We start from the raw sequence: 16,472 nt of genomic DNA, 5'->3' as shown, positions 1-16,472 counted from the left end.
GCGCGCTCTTTGTTGTTTCGTTTTCTTGTTCACCTTTTTGTGCTGTGCTGAACGCCCTCGCCCGGCCCTTCGCTGCCTCGCGCGCGTGGGGGGAGGCGGCGCACCGTTCTTCGCGTTGTCTTCCGCTCTCTGCTTTCGCTCTGTCGCTTCACCCTCCGACGTGCGATGCCGCTCAAAGGCGAGCAGGCGGGGAACTTCCCGCGCTACCTCAGTCCGACGCACCCACGCATGGGATATGTGGAGGATGCCGCCAGCGGTGTGGACGGTGTTCATCCCATTGACCTGACGATATCGCACCGGTCTTGTAACCAAAACTTGCCTCCCCTGAAGCGCTACTGGCGCGCGCGCAGTGTCCGCCGTAACCTTGCCCAGACGAGCGAACTGGATGAACTGAAGAATCAAACGCATGCGCCGAAGAGCCTGTCGTGGTCGAATACCAACGCAGCCCACACCAGAGAGAACGACTTTACGTACATTTCCGGACCAAAATACTTCTTCCAGCAGTTTGTGCGCCAGTACCCGATCGCGGCCTTCTTTGTTTGGACGTTCCTGTTCCTGGTGGAGCTTTCCATGGTGGTGCTCTACATTGTGCAGTCCACCATGAGCTACAACGTCACCTGGGTCCAGTACGACGCCCGCGAGCGCAGTGGGTGGTTCTACGCCCGCTCCCTGCTCTCGTTCATCTCGCTTGTGCAGATGTTCTTCGCCTACTCGCTGAGCGTGATGACTATCACGGTGGTGCTCATCACGTCCATTTACCAAATCGTCATCTTCTTCGTGTCCATCCCGTCGCATCTCGGGTGGGTCAGTCGCCTGTACGTTCCTTACTTCATGCGGTGCTGGCCGATGCGGCAGTACTTTCTCTTCATCCTCGACTCAGTCGCACTGATGTTGCCGCGCAACCGCAAGCTGGACCTGCTACGGCTGGCTGCCGGCCCTCTGACCCTCTTTATCTGCATGGTGTTCACTGCCTCTGGTGCCTTTCGCATCGACCAGTGCTTCCAGGGGTACCCTATGAACGTGGCGGTGTCCATCTACTTCGTCATTGTCACTGTGTCGACGGTCGGCTTTGGCGATGTGGTGCCTAAGACACCGGATGGCAAAGCTATCACCATTGTCATCATCTTCGTCTTCATTGCGAAGATGCCGACGTTTATCCGCGTCATCCGCTCGACAGCGAAGATTTTGAAGGCGTACCGCTCCTATACTGGGCGCAAGAACCACTTTATTGTGTACGGCCACGTCAACCGCGAGGAGGTCATCTCGATTTTGGACGAGGTGTTTTGCCTGTATCCCATGAAGTCCGTGTGCTTCTGCAGCAAAGAGTTTGCGCCGGACGTGCTGTCGATCGGTCGGCACCCTACCTACCGGCTGCGCAGCACGTTCCTCATTGTGGACACACTGGACGCCTTTGCGTTGCGTCGCATGAAGGCACAAAAGGCGTCGGCAGTCATCATCTTCCCCATTCGCGAGGGCTACTCCTCACGCGTCGATGATGACGTGATGCTGGCGGCCATCATCTTTGAGCGTTTTGTGCCAAAGGTGCCGCAGTACGTGTGGTTGCGCTACGGCCTTCACGCAAAGCTGCTGAAGGGGCAGCGCTCCTGTGTGATCGATGAGCACATGAAAAAGAACATAATGGCGAGTGCGCTGCTGCTTCCGGGAATTGTGCCATTCTTGGTGAATCTCGTACGCACGGCGTGGGCCGAGGGCGAAGAACCGGCAGATCTGTGGACAGAGAAGGGCGTCGATCAGTGGAAGCCTCAATACGAGTACAGCCGGCGCAACGTGATCAGCACATGCCCGGTGCCGCTGCGCTTTGTAGGCGCGACGTTTGGGCAGGTGGTAGCAAGCTTCAAATACCGCGACGTGCTCATCGTCAGCGTGGAGGACAACGCAAGCAAGGCCATGCGCTTTGAGCTTAACTACCGCCTGGAGGAGCATGATGTCCTGATGGCCGTGTACGAGCGCACGCGCAACAGTCTGTCGCGCGCGCTGGAGGAGTTCAACTCCCCTGGGCCACTGAACGAGGCGGTCAGGGAGACGTACGGGGCCCACTTCCGCCAGGATCTCGACAGTGGCGAGCTTCTGCACGAGAATATGAACTCCTCCTTTGTTTTCTACCCATACAAAAGCTCCGCCTCTCTGTGCGACATGGCGCCGCTGCAGAGCGCCGTAGCCACCGGTGGCGGTGCAGCAGACAAAGAGGACGACCGGGCCGTCAAGTCCGAGGACGAGGTGATATCCGTCGAGGAGGTGCGGCAGGCGCTCATGAACGTCGCAGATGTCGTGCGTGCCCCGTGCGGAATTCCACTCGCTTCGCTGCAGCTGCGTCGCAATACCACCTCCCACCTGTGGTACCTCACGCGGCGTCACCAAAGTCTTCTGTCGGACTCGACCATGCCAGCTAAGGATCTCGAGGAGGCGCTTCGCTGTGTGACGGACCAGATCAACACAACGATCCTCAAGGCCGCTGACGCGTACCTCTCGGCGATCTCTGAGCATGACCGCCAGGCAATGGAGTTGAAGCACCAGGACGAGGTCTTTCTCTTCATTGACCAGACTAGCTCTATTCTTCGCAAGACGACCACGTCCGTTTACGAGGACGTCATTTCGCAGACGATTGCGCAGTACCAGCTGTACGTGATGATGCAGTGCATCTGCGCCGTGCACTCCCAGTCCCGCCTGACTCTCCTGACGCTGCGCAAGTATCCGCCCCAGTTTCTGCAGACCTGGAAAGAGATCTTTGGCACACCACTGCGCTACATTCGCGGTCAGGGCTCGTTGGACGCGCACCTAAACTACGCCTTGACGGCGGACACGGACGTCACCAATGTGCGAGGCATTCTCTTGTACTGCTCACAGATGGGGCCACGCGACTTTGGTGACGTTCCCATCTTTTCCGTCGAGAACAGCGTGCGCGATTTGCTGGAGTGGAACGAGCAGACGCGGAATGGACTGAGGGGCGCGCGTGAGCAGAACATCGTCGTAGAACTACAGTCTTTCCTCTTCTCTATTAAGGTGTCGCCCTTCCACACCGACGCAGTGTGGCGCTCGCGTGGCGAGGAAAACTTTCAGGATACACTTGCCTTTATGATGGGCCGGTTTTTTTCCTCGAACATGCTCTTCACGATTCTCATCCATAGCCACCGTGACTCGCGCATCGTCAAGTTCTTCGAGATGGCCCTCAACCTCACCTCCACTGCGGAGATGTTTGACAAGGCGGTGTGGACAAACCGCACGGCACAGTCACAGACGCTTTTCAAGTTGTGCGGTAACCAGTCCCTGCACTTTCTGACCTTCGGTGACGCGTTCGAGTTTCTTCTCTCGAGGCGGCAGTGTGTGGCGATCGGCGTGTTTCGGTTGTTCCCGGCATCCGAGATGCTGAGCGGCACGCCTCGCTACTTTGTGACCAACCCGCCGATGTGCATGCCGCTGCTGCTGGAGGACATCATTTACTGTCTGGACGGCAGCTTGAACATGATGCGAACGTAGTGCACCCATAGCCAAAGGATTGCAGAAGCGATGGACACGGCAAGATGTGAAGTACGTGCGTATGGTGGCTGGTAGGTATGCCTGTGCCTACGTCGTTGACGGCAGCAAGTGCTTTCCGCTCATGGTCACACGAACAGCACCACGTTTTCTTTTCGGTGTCCCCATTCGCGTCTCCTCCGGTCGCTCATGCTGTTATCACTTGTCGGCCACTTTTGCGCTACCTGTATGTTCGTCCGCTTGCTGGCGAGTCGAGGCAGTGGCGCGCTCCTGCAACACTCGTTGCGTCTCTATGTCGCACACTCACTCACCCTCACACGTCTAGGCGCGGCTCCAGTCCCCTTGACGGAGTTTCTGCAACGCTGAAACGACCGTTCCTGTGCGCTGACCTGCTCTCGGCATCTCGTGTATGTTTATATATATATATATGTTTTTTGTTTTTTCTTTTGGTTATTGTCTCCGCTGCGCACTGGAGCGTCCCTTGCGCGGTGCGTCTCTCCCGTGTCGCTGTCTCTCTTTGCAGTTGTGCATGCATGCGCCACTGTGCGTGTGTGTGTCCTCCAACACTCCCTTTTTCTCCTCTCTGTCACAGCGGGTGCTAAGTGTTAGCGTCTCCGCGAAGGTTGGCGAACGAGCTTTCTGTGCGTGCTGTGTGTCGTCGGGCATCTCGTGCTTCACTGCTGTCAAGAGGGATGCGTGGTCCTTAGCGGGGGAGGTGGTGGCGAAGAGGACGACAGACGATGGTGGTGCTGCAGAGTTCAACGTGTGAGACAGAGGATGTGGCACGCGCACCACATACTGCAAGAGGAGAGAGGCGAGAGGGCACGGTGCGTTGGCACCGCTTGCATTTTTGCTCCCTTCGATGCTTTCTGCGCAGGTGACTGCAGACGGAAGACGGAGGCCAACGAGAGAAGTTGATACAACTGCTGATTGGTGGCCCGGGTCACGGTGCTCTATGCCTGTACACTCTAACATGTTTCTGCTGCTGTTGGCCATCATCCACCCCCGTAGACCCCCCCCCCACCTGCACGGATCATGTCTACCCCCTCTTTCTGTGTCGATAGGACGAGATAAAGCCTCTTCAAGTCGGCCATCGTGGCCAATGAGCGTGTCGGCGCACGTTGGGAGACACTGCCAGCGGTGACGAACCGCCGCCAAAAAAACAAAAGACAGAATAGACGGCGGGCAGGTATGTAAGCTGCATCTCGTTTGTTTCTCTTGCGCACCCCCCCCCGTCCCCTCCCTCTTTCGATGATGACGAGGCGACACCGCTCAGTGCGTGGTGTCACAGGGTTCCGTGTCCTGTCGGTCTGCGGGGAAGCCAAGCAGTCCCCCGCTTCCTCCCTGCCATCCCCCCACCTGCTGATGCGGAACCGCCTCTGATGGTGGCAGGGTCAAGCACCCACGACGTCGGGGGAGGTCAGAGCCATGCATTGCTGCTGATGCCGGCGGTCGTGTCCAGGATGGTGCTGCGCCGGAGCGGCCTGCGAGCGTGGACACGCGTGCGCCGCCGATATGATGGGCGAAGTGTCAGCGCGACCGGAGCGCATCCCACCCGGCCCCGCCGTCGTACGGCGTGGTGGATGGCGCAACGGGGGACGTCTGCGAGGCGACCTGCGGAGCGGGTGTGGGTGGGTAGGGCTTGAGGCGGGGGGCCGTGCTCGGGTGGCTGAGTGGGCGCGTTGCCGTGGCGCGTGTGTGTGCGGCTGCTTGGCACCACGCGATGGGGGCCTGTGCGAATGGCGGGCGGTACAGCGGAGCTCGACTGATCTTGTGTGGCCAAGAACGGAGCACACTGGGAAAGAAAAAGGCTGCCTTGCATTTTCGTCAATGGATGTTGCTGCTTGTCTCGTGAGGGGTAACACGTGTCCCTTTTCGTGCGTACGTGAACAAAAGGCTCTGACTAGCACTTCTCTTCAACGGCAGCACCGCGCCAGATCGCGCAACGTCGATACCACTCCGCTGTGCGGAACAGCGCGCTGTCTACTGTGCGATACGTGAACGCCACTTTGTATTTCACTTCATGCTTCCGCCCACTCCCCTCGTTCATTCCCTCGCTGTGCTGGCGCCGCTTGGCGTGCGCTGCTGCCCATGTGCCTACGTCTGCCACTCTCCTAAGAAAAGGTGTTGAGCTGTCTCGTTGACGTTGCTGCACTTTTCGATTTTTTCCCGTACACTTTCGTAAGAGTCAGACGACCGATACCTATATCTACTCCCTTCTCTCGCGGAAGCCACCACCGCCACTGCCACCCTCCCCCCATCCCTCTCTGTGCACGTGCCGTCGACACATACATACCCGCTCGTCGCGTCTGCAGCACACACTGTTCTTGTTCTCTTGCCTCTCTCCTTCCAAGGGAGCTGACCCAATCAAGATGAACCGCGGGGTGGCAGTCAAGATCAAGTACTTTGATGACAACGGAGGCTGGTCGGAGCGCAAGAGCGCGGCCGCCAGCAGCGCCGTATTTGCGCTAAAGAACATCACCGTGGCGAATGTTGACTTGAATCATGTAGACATTGCGGATGTTGACCGTCTGCAAGATTTGGTACTCGCGAGTGCGCCGACGGCGGTGGTGATGCAGAACGTCTCACCGGCGACGCTGAGCCGCATCAAGAGCTACAGCCAGATCCGCAAAGCCTACGCGGTGATGGAGACGAGCCGGTGCGAGCAGCAGGAGGATAGTACCATAGCCCTGCTCCGCCTCGGGCTGCAATGCGAGCCGACGGAGGTGCCCAAGACGGACGGCAAGCAGGCATTCCGCGCACTGGTGCAGGTGAACATCCGCATCCCTAACGGGCCATCGCTGTCCATCACTGTTCTGCACATGGAGCCTGGGGCGTCCCGCCGCCTCACGTTTGCCATGGCGCTCTTGCGTGCGCACCCGAACGTGGATATCGCTGTTCTGCTCAGCAACGTGACGGAGGGCATGGTGCTCACCGAGGACCCGTACCGCGAGCTGCAGGCAAACCGCGCAACCGCTGGCTTTGTGGATGTGATGGAGGAAGGGATGGAGCGCACCTCGAACTGGACGACGCCGTGGACGGTGTGGCTGAAGAGCCCCAAGTACAGCGTTCTGGCATCGACAGCGGAGCTCTTCGTCGGCCAGGAGCCGCGCTACCTCTCCACTACACTTGTCGTCCGTGGGCAGCCGAACTCGACGATAGCGATTCCGATGCCACGCAGCGCCAAGTCCTGCCGTGGGAAGAGTCCCAGCGGGCCTCCCGCACCCGGCACCCCTTCTCAGCCTCTCGCCGATCCTGCCATTCTCAGCGCGGAGACGGTAAAGACGCCGATGCCGGCACCGCAGACAAATTCGTCCGCCACCGAGATCATCCAGCGCCTCATGCGGCAGCAGCAGGCAAGCCAGCAGCGGTGGAAGTCGACGCACTCCTTTCTACTCAAGGGCAGTGATACAAAACTCTCTACAGCAGAGGCGATGTACGACGTGTCGAGCCACTTTTCGAACGCCAACGACGCAGTGGACGCGCTGAACTCGAAAGCGCTGAGCTGGCCTGCTGAGTTCTGCGTAGTGCATAACACGGTGCTCTGCGCCGACACGGTGGTTCACTGTGATCGCCAAGCCTTCCGCCGCTACGTCCGCGACAACAAGACGAACGCCAACCTCAGCTCACAGATTTTTGCCGCTACTACGGCCTTCGCGGCGGCTGTGGCAGCAGCCCCTGTCGTCACCCCGGCGGCTGCCGCGTCTGCGGGGCTGCCCGCCAGCGCCATCCCAAACGACAAACAGTGGCCCAAGGCAGCGAACGTGCGCAGCGAGATGGAGGAGTTCTTGAATTTCCAGCGGCAGCTGAAGGAGTCTGTGCGGCGGGAGTGGAGCGAGTCTTGCTGCGTGAGTGTGTATCAGATAACGCCGAGGGAGATGAAGTTCAACATCACTCCTGCCATCGGCTTGGCAAAGGACAACCTGAAGAAGGCGATTCACTACCTCAACCATGCGAAGACGGCGTCGAAAGAAACAAACCCGCTGTACGACTATCCGTATGACTACGCCCTTTTGTTCTCCGTGGAGCGGCAGGGTTACTGGCTGATTGCCGCCACGCATGTGCCGTGCGACATTGTGGCGTGCCGCATGGTGGTGTAACCCTGTGAGGAATGCTTGCTGTTGGAGCCGAGCCTCACCCGTTCCTTTAGCGCTCGGCACGTGTAGGTACGGACGCTGTTGCCGTATGTCGGTTGTGGTGCAGCAGGCTGTATTCATTACTTTCTTTGTGTCTGTGTGAGCGCTTAACGCTCGCTGAGTTGCCTGTTGGCACTCGTGTTTTGATTCGCTGTCTTTCTCTCGCGTGCATGTGTGTGTGTGTGTGTGTGTGTGTGTGTGAGTACGTTGCATGGCTGCTGGTGGCGCGCCGTTCTACCATGCTTCACCTCATTTCACTTTTTTTTGCGTCTGCGTTTTGCTCTGTTTTCCCATCAATGGCGCAGCGAACACGATACCCACCCCCTCCCCGCACTCTCGTCCTGACAGTCTGCACATAAGCTCGGTCTTCCCCCCTTTCGCCGATTTTTTTATTTTTCGTCGTGCTTGGCTCGCGGTGTCTTGGGGAGTCTCCTGCGGTGCACCTCCACGTTTACCCCTTGGTACTCGTCACTGTATCTTTCCGGCTCTCGGTGTTTTGATGCTGTCGATTTGGTGCTTTCAAAGACGGACTTGAAAAGCTCTCGCTCTTGTGGCGGCGGTTTGAGTGCGAGCGGGGTGCGTGTGCTGCGAGTTGACAGTCCAGCGAAGAGTGCTCCTCCCCTCTCTTGTCTGGTCTTGTACCTTTCTGAGGTCTGTTCTGGTTCTCTACCTCTTGTGTTCTCCCCGTCGGGTGCTTTATTACTGTCTTTTTTTTTGCGTGTGTGTGTGTGTGTGTCTATGCGATTTCACTGCGATTCTCCCCCACGTGCTCGTGTGTGTGTGTGTATGTGTGTGTGTACTGGCGATGGTGCACGCACACGCGTCTTTGTTCTTTTTTTTGACTATTTTCGAGCAACCGGCGTGGCGGTTGCGCTGGCGGTGTCCGATGACGGTGCGATGGCAGCGGCAAATGTCGGAGCGAAACTGCTTCCTCTCTCTCTTTCTCTCCTTTTCTTGGCTCTGTTGGGGTGCGTCTCTCTTACTCAGATGCACGTGTGATGTGTGGTGTGGCGCTGTATGGGCATGTATGTTGTTGTGTGTGTGTGTTGTTCTCCGTCCTCCTTGTTTCACCTCTTTCACTGTCTCCCCAGTCCTCGCCATAAGTTAGAACTATCCTCATTCCCTCTCAGTCAATGGAATGCACGTTGCCATCGAAAACGAAGACGCGCGGAGAAACACAATGGCGAGGATGTCCATCAGCGAAGCTGCTGCGGTAGTGGAGCAGACATCCGCTTGCATGGAGAGGTGGACTGCTTGGGGGGCCAAAAGCCATCTGCAGGCCCAACTAACGTTAAAGAAGAGCGGTGGGCCGGTATTCAGGACGAATGGCTCGAGCAGCGGAGAGGACTGTGCGTCATGAGGCACAACTCCTCCACTGATGCAGGCCGGCATCTTTTGCGTCTTTCTGTGCTTCCTAGATAGCGTCATGCATCGTTCATCCATCTTCATCGCAACTCTCTCGCTTTCTCGTGTTTCTTCTACGGTCATGCCTTTTCTGTAACCCATCACTGCTGCTCACTTCTTCCCGAATTCTATCTATCGCTTGATGTATGATGGGTAGACTACACGATTTACAAAGTGCACGCCCTAACAGCACAGACCACGAGAGCGTGCTTTGAGCGTGGCAGGAGTCTCCAATGTCCTCCTCTAGAACCCCTTTGCAAGGTGTCGAGTGGCCGCCCACTCTTCTCCGCACCGTCAAGCGGCACCTCGACCACGTAGAGGATGCGGTGAGACCTAGTATACCGCCGATGCCGTCGTCGGCACTGACCATCTACGACTTCTTCGAGACGCACCGTGACGCGATTGAAGCCCAAATGCAAGGCAGCGGGTTCGATGCAGCGCTGACGGAGTGCTGCACTGCCTTTCTCATGGGTGTGCTGGAGCAGTCGTGTTCCTTGTCTTTTCTGCTGTCGCGGGAGCGGCGCATCATCGCCATGACGGTGCGCCAGTTGGAGAAGCGCCTGCTGAGCAAAGCGCGCTCGAACACGATGGACTCCAAGCGGCGCCGCCTGGATGAGAGAGCGGCAAGCGAACCGCGGTACGCACGGGTGCTGACGCTAGAGTACTTGCTGCGACTCTACGTATCGCTGCCCATGATTCTAGAGCACTACGACAAGCTAGGGGGTGCGCACACGCCGTCGTATGCAACTGCCCCTCTCTGCTGCTTCATCAACATAACCATGCAAATTCTGAGCGCTGACCCCCGACTCTTTTCGCCAATCACGGAGTACGTCCCACTGCGCTGATAGGACGCCTTAAGGATAGCTCTGTACGTCTGATTTGGGTCGAGTGAAGCGCACGGGACGACAACGTGCGTTGTTTCTATGTTCGATTTCGCTGAGCACACAACCTGCCAAGAGCGCTGCCACGGAGCACGGGGGGTGCGCCTGCCCCCTAAAGACACCCTTTCCTCTTTTCCTCAGTGCTTCCTCTTGCCACTTACACTAGCGCGTCTTGAGGAGCAGGAGGCGAGCGCACAAGGCCGCTTACCGGGGAGAATGTGTGTCTGCTCACATGGCTGACGTGCTTCGCTACAGTTGGTCTTTCACGTGTGTGGGGGGGAGGTCTTCCAAACAGGAGCATTTTGGGCGAAGGCGGTGGCGGAGAGGACGGCTTGACAGCAGACCATCCCTCCCCCTTGATCGATTCACGCTTCCCTCTGCTGTAGAATGGCCTCTGTCCTTCTCTCTCGTTCTCTCTGCTGAGAGCGGGAGGATCGCTGACGTAAACACCCGCTTGGCCTCCCCTCCCCGTTCTCCGGCAACGCCGTCTATACTCCCCCGCTTCGTGTCTTGCGCCTTTAAAAATTTGGCCATGCACCGCCTCTGCTCCCCGTCTCCATTTCTTGTTTTCTTACTCCCGGGCCCCTTGCTGTAGAGGTGGCGTCAGCGCCAAAGGCATTCGCGCACCCCCTGGGGCCGTACACCGCCACCACATCGAAAACAAACAGAGCAGAAAAGGGACACACACACACACACAGACATGCAAGCAGTCGTCGCATCTCCAGCGCAGCATCTCCTCTCTGACGTCTCTCCCTCTGCTTAACCTATATTGTTCATTTTCCCTTCTCCCCTTTTCTTCCCTGCTGCCCCCGCAGCACTTCCTAGCTGCCGTCCCCCTCGTCCTGCGACACGTGTACCGCAAAAACGTCAGGGGGTGGGGACACTGCACGCATCTCTGAGTGAGGGAGCTGTGCTCAGGGTGTGGACACCCTTGCCACTCATTGCACGCGTTCTTCCTCGCGAGAGTCTTCGAAGCGGCATACGCGCGGTGTGTCTTTATACACCGCCGCAATGAAGACGATTGCCTGCCCGCATTGCACCTTCATCAATCCACCAAGTAAGGTGAAGTGCGGCGTTTGCCTTCGGCTGCTGCGGAAGCGCGAACGCACAGTGGACGACGCCTCACCCGCGACAGCCAGCAAAGGTCGGAAGGGGACTCCGTCACCGTCATCCACTCCTCTGCAGCACGACTCTCCACCGACTGGCGACTCACAAATACGATGCGACACGACAAAGTCTCCGATGCCGCTAGCCGCGCGAGAGAGCAGCACAGCGGCTAGTGCCCAAGCCGTTCAACCACCCGATTCGGAGGCGATGGCGGCCGCCCCTCCGCTGGTCCCGACACTGTTTTCCACGGCCTCTGGCAAGCCAGTGACGGTACGCCGAGAGTCTCTTCAAAAGGTGGCGGAGCGACTCGGCGACCTCGACTCCCCCGACATGGAGGCGCGTGTCCCAACACTGTTCGAAACGGGAAGAGGAAAGGCGGTCACCGTGCGGATATGTTCACTGGACAAGGCAAAGGCATCTATGGATGGTCTGGGAGCCGACGGTGCGCCTTCCACAAGCGCACCCACACTCTCTGCCGCACCCCGGGACGCGGAGGTGCGCGTGCCGACAGTACCGATGCAGGCACCTGCTGAGCACTTGAAGCCAAGCTCGCTTTTAGACAAGGACGGTACCGCGGATACGGCTGCCGTGCGCAGCACAGGGGCACCTCGGCAAACACCACGTGCGGAGGCTCCGTCAACGGGCTTGACAACAAGTACATCTGAGTGCAGCCTTCGCGCCCTCGCCCCTCACGGCATTGCGGGCCAGCGACGCGGCTTTGTGCCCCCGCAGCGGCGCCCCAGTGCGCAACCGCTCGCCAAGCTGGCACACGCGATACCACTGGCCACGACCACTCGGCTTACTATTTTGCGATTTAATCCGGATGCGTGCACGTGCCGTAGCATCACCCCGAGCCCATCACTGTCGTCCATCACATCGCTAATGTTCTCGTTCAAGGGCAGCGACTGCGGCAAGGTTCTGGCAGCCTTGCTGGGTGTGAGCGGCGCTGAATCGGTGCAACCTTTCCACTGGCATGCGATGCTGCTCAGGCTTGGCGCCAGCCCGAAACACTGCACGATCGAGTGGTGTCGCCACGCGCTCGTGTCGGCGATGGCGCGGGTGCACTTCATGACGAAAGACGCGTCTGGCGCGCTGTCGAGCGCCTTCTCCCCCGTCACGGTTCTTCTATGCGTCATGCAGATGTACAACGCGGAGATGGTGAACGGCGAGCGCCCGGCACTGCGGAAGATAGTGGAAGGAGATATCTCCAGCGCCTCCTTGGTGGTGCTGTACATGAGCTCTATTAGTGAGGAGCGCAGCTCGCCGCACATGCGCATCGTGACCCTTTCCGACGGCATTTACCATCTCAAGGTGACGTGCGACGTCCCGCTAAGCAACTTGATTCGTGAAGGGGTTCTGAAACCAGGGCAGAGGATGGCCGTGTGCGGTGCCAAGTCCCTTCTGCACAGACAGTGCGCGCCGACGGAGTGCGAGGCACAGGTGGTCCTCAGCATCAACTACAACTGCGTGCGAGCGGTGGCTCAGCAGACCCCGCTGGGTGTGTGTCACGGAGAGCCGCTGCCTTTGCCCTTGTCGCTTGTGCACCCGCTCGGTGGACTTGTGCCGGCGATCGAAGGTGTGGTGGCGCGAACGCTGCCGTCGTTTTTTATTTCAGAGGAAGCGAGGGAGATGCCGGGCACCGCCGATGGCGCACGTCTGGCGCGCAACCGCGTTTTTAAGACGGTGCGTAATGCTCATGCCCAGCTCCAGGTGAGCGACCGACTGCGCAGGGAGGCAGAGGCGCGGGCAGATGGTGAGGCAGCCCAGTCGAAGTCGCTTTCGCGGGTGACCTCGCTGCTCATTGTGAAGGACAATGCCGAGGCTCTCGTGCAACAGTGGGAGACAGTGGACGAGCGTGTCCTGCTGACCGACGACGACGGTGGTGCCTCACTGCCGGTGGAGGGAAGCTGGGCCACGCTTTACGCGGTCAACCCCGCCAAGTCGCGCACCGCCGCGGCGCCGTTCACGCGCGCAAAGCTGTTCTTCTCTGCTCGTAAGCTGCACTATGTCCCATCCAAGAACTCACTTCAGCACCTGCGACGCATTTGGATGGACGCAGCAGACAACAACAACACCGCTGGGGTCGGCGACGTAGCTGATGTGTGTGGCCTTTACATGGGCAGTCACAGAAATGAACAGGGCACGTTCGCGCTGCTGCTACTGCGCAACGACACGTATGCACTCCTTCAGATTCCGGCGCCGTCTGCGGGGCGGGCACTATCGCTCCCAATGCCCACGACAGAGCGGCTCTCGCTGGTGGTCCTGAACGCGACCTTTCTTACCGGCGAGGACTCCGTGGCCGGGTCTGACTGCTGCCGGCTCTTCGCCAACGAGTACACAGAAGTCCTCCAGCGATCTATACAGGCTAACCTGAAGGAGGCTTTGGAGACGGCCGCGCAACTTCGCGGGTTGGTCGATGCTACTCCGCAAAAGTACGCCGCTCGGAAAGCAGAGGTGTTCCGGTGTCTTGACGAGGGCGAGCCGAGTGGCGGCTTGGGTCTCGGCTGTAGCACCGCCCTGACCAACCGTGACCCCCAAGGCGTTCCAGAAGTGCTACTGGACGTCTGGCGTGATGCACCCCTTGCAAGCCCAAGTGCTGCAGCGTCATCACCGGTGTCTGCACAGAGGGACGGGAGACTGCCGTACTATCTGCGTCAAGATAACGGCAGGGTGAGAGCCGGCAAGCTAAATGGCGTACTGCTACTTTCGGCAGCTCTCCCCACTCCTGCCGCCCCAACTGCGGTGCAGGGCCCTTACAGCGCTACAACAATCCACTCCGGTGTACGTGAGCCGCTTGTGCAGCCGGCGCGCTCAGTCGTTGGCGCTCGAAGCCGCCACTACGGCAATATAGCGGACTTGATGTTTCTGTTCGACCCTCGTCTCAACCGGCGCGCGTGGCACCCGCTTACAGAACCTCTGCAGGCCACCCCCACCGAAGCCGTGCGGCATGGTGAACGCTTCAAGCGTGCTCAGCTGTGCTGGCGCCTTTCGGCCGACTCGGCAGATGACATGACGTGCAAGGTGGAGGAGAGCAGCATCCTCGGCACTGTTCTGGAGAGTGTGTGCCCTTTGCAGGAGCTGTGCTCCGTCATTGCAGACGAACGGCATATCGACGTCTCGCTGGCGAGGAGTGAACGAGTTGTGCAGTGGCGGCGGCAGGATTCGCTGTCGGTGTGGTGGCGGCTCTTTACCGATTCGCGTGCTCTCGCCTCCCCCGCTGACTTGGATGGCGCCTCCAGCGAGTATCTGTGGTGGCTGCCTGCGGAGTGGACCGAGGCGATGAGGACAGTGAACGTAAAGCTGCAATGTGCCTTTTTTTACTTCTCCCTCAGCGGCGAGGTTCTGCGTCATGTGCGTCTCATCTCTGACTGCTGCAGTGTGGCGGAGCTTCCCTGCGACTAGGGGCGGAAGCTGGCACGTGTGGACTCACCCTTGCGAATGAGTGCTGTCGCGGGGCTGTTGTGCCCAGTAGCTGCAATGCAGAAACAAACCTTCGTTGCATAGTAAAATCAGTGCTGTCTCTCACGCGCATGTGGGGGTATGGCGGAGTGGGCAACACCCGCGCTGCATCGCCAACGCACTATTACCGCTTGTAGCGATGGATAGAGGCTCACGGGAGCAGCTTCACTGGGAGTAATGGCATCCGCATGTCGCCAGCGTGGAAGACCCCAAAATAAGGAGCGGACAAATTCATATCACCAACGACGACGAGTCACAGATGTGTTCATCTCTCCATACTGCTGCCCCACCCCACCCCGTTGTCTTGCTTCCCCTCTGCTTTGTATTCTCGCGCATCGATGCCCACGCCCACACGCGCTCACGCATCCATCCACGCCTGCCCGACCTTACTGTGCGCACCCGCCGCAGAACTCTTTTCTTCTTCTATCGTTCTTACATATAATCAAGGACTTTGAGCTTTAACGGAACGACATCACTCTCTCCACTCTTACGACAGAACGAATAGCAGCAGGTACAGCGAGGCAAGTGCGTGGCACCTCTACCCTAGTGCAGTGGTGCACCGTTGCAGGTCGAAACTCCCCCATCCGTGTACCGCCTGCTCTCAGAGAGGCACAACGGCTTTCTCTGGTCAGTCTTTGCGTTCTACCGTGCAGCCCCGCGCCTCTCCGTGTTTTCCGCCCGTTTTCTTTACTTAATTTTGCACACGCAGGCATTCGACTCCATTCCATCACCACCAACATCGTAAGCGTGCTGGACTGCAGTGCGAGACGGCACAGTGGACGCTCCTCCCATCGACGTCGTTCTTGTTGTGCTGACCCCGCGTTCTTCTCGCGGAGCGCGCGCTCTCTCGACCGCTTTGTTGACCCCTCCCCCCCCCCTCTTTCGCATACCGAGACAAGGGAAACCTTAACAGACCGCAATAATGGCCGATCCCGTGCTGCAGTTGCTAGAGATTGAGCTGCTCGGGGCAAACCCGGATGCATACACCAACCAGTTCCAGTGGAGAATGCGTCTGGAGGCAGGGGCGAGTTTGCCTCAAACCGTCTCCGTCTCCTTCGTGTGGGTCGGAAGCGCTTCGTCGTCGCAGCACGACCAGGTGCTCGATGACTTCGAAGTCGGACCGCTGGAGAAGGGCATCACTGAGTTCACCTTAGAATGTGATGCCCCGCAGATGGAGCTGGTACCAGTGGAGGATGTGGTGGGTGTGACGATTTTGCTCATCTCGTTTCAGTACCGGGGTCAGGAGTTCCTGCGCGTGGGCTACTACACTCAAGTGGCATACTTTGACGCGCAGCTCAACCGGAACCCCCCACCGCTGCCGCAGCGTGCGCTGCTTGGTAGATTTGTTGCCATGCCGCAACCAGCTGTCACAGTCACCCCCATTGACTGGGGTCAATAGGGCCACATATGGCGAGGTAGGATGAGAGAATGAGGGCGAGGGAGAGCTGGAGAGCGCCTTGTCAAACCCTCAGGGATAAAAAGAAAGCGCGGTCTCTTGTTCATTCGAGAGAGAAGGACAAAGTCTGTCATCGTCGCCGTTACACATTGTCCTTGTCGGCGCGTGTGAAGTAGTGGGCGCACACTTGCCGAGGTGTCGGCACCGACTCCCTCTCTGCCCTCGTCCACCCAGCAGCACAGCAAAGGGGACAGAGTCGTGCACGGGATTCACCCACCAGTTTCGTTCTCCTGAATTGGCGTGTGATCGCTGGCTCACCGGCCGCACTGACGCTCGGTGTCTCCGGCTGGTTCTTTGAAGGACCTTTTCACAGTCTGTGCCTCGTTTTTCATTACCTCATCCTGCTCCTCACTTCTCGCTGGAAGAGTGAGGATGGCGCGCACACACACACACACACACACACACACCATAGAAGCGTACGTGAGGGATGTGCGCGGGGGGGGGGCCTCGTTGTAGTCGATCGACAAGGTCGGGGGCATCGAGCGCTCGTTTTGGTACACCGTATAGATGAACTGGTTTCATTTCTCGCTTCCGTAT

At 58.7% G+C, this 16,472-nt stretch overlaps 5 protein-coding genes across 5 annotated transcripts; all 5 read left to right on the top strand.

The window, feature by feature from the left end:
- Positions 1–165: 165 nt before the first annotated feature.
- On the top strand, positions 166–3,495 carry LMXM_20_0090 (conserved hypothetical protein; the record flags this gene model as incomplete). Its single annotated transcript, XM_003875024.1, has 1 exon — positions 166–3,495. The coding sequence occupies one exon, from the start codon at positions 166–168 to the stop codon at positions 3,493–3,495; it is 3,330 nt and encodes a 1,109-aa protein (XP_003875073.1).
- A 2,369-nt stretch (positions 3,496–5,864) lies between these two features.
- Positions 5,865–7,592, top strand: LMXM_20_0080 (conserved hypothetical protein; the record flags this gene model as incomplete). The annotated part of the gene is made up of 1 exon (XM_003875023.1): positions 5,865–7,592. The coding sequence occupies one exon, from the start codon at positions 5,865–5,867 to the stop codon at positions 7,590–7,592; it is 1,728 nt and encodes a 575-aa protein (XP_003875072.1).
- A 1,673-nt stretch (positions 7,593–9,265) lies between these two features.
- On the top strand, positions 9,266–9,877 carry LMXM_20_0070 (conserved hypothetical protein; the record flags this gene model as incomplete). Its single annotated transcript, XM_003875022.1, has 1 exon — positions 9,266–9,877. One exon carries the CDS (start codon positions 9,266–9,268, stop codon positions 9,875–9,877), a length of 612 nt encoding a protein of 203 aa, XP_003875071.1.
- A 1,047-nt stretch (positions 9,878–10,924) lies between these two features.
- LMXM_20_0060 (conserved hypothetical protein) lies at positions 10,925–14,422 on the top strand (the record flags this gene model as incomplete). Its single annotated transcript, XM_003875021.1, has 1 exon — positions 10,925–14,422. The coding sequence occupies one exon, from the start codon at positions 10,925–10,927 to the stop codon at positions 14,420–14,422; it is 3,498 nt and encodes a 1,165-aa protein (XP_003875070.1).
- A 979-nt stretch (positions 14,423–15,401) lies between these two features.
- On the top strand, positions 15,402–15,878 carry LMXM_20_0050 (anti-silencing protein asf 1-like protein; the record flags this gene model as incomplete). Its single annotated transcript, XM_003875020.1, has 1 exon — positions 15,402–15,878. One exon carries the CDS (start codon positions 15,402–15,404, stop codon positions 15,876–15,878), a length of 477 nt encoding a protein of 158 aa, XP_003875069.1.
- Positions 15,879–16,472: the final 594 nt, after the last annotated feature.

Source organism: Leishmania mexicana, chromosome 20 (genome assembly GCF_000234665.1).
Source record: "Leishmania mexicana MHOM/GT/2001/U1103 complete genome, chromosome 20".
NCBI classification, from domain to species: domain Eukaryota; phylum Euglenozoa; class Kinetoplastea; order Trypanosomatida; family Trypanosomatidae; genus Leishmania; species Leishmania mexicana.
This window is presented reverse-complemented; position numbering and strand designations above follow the sequence as displayed.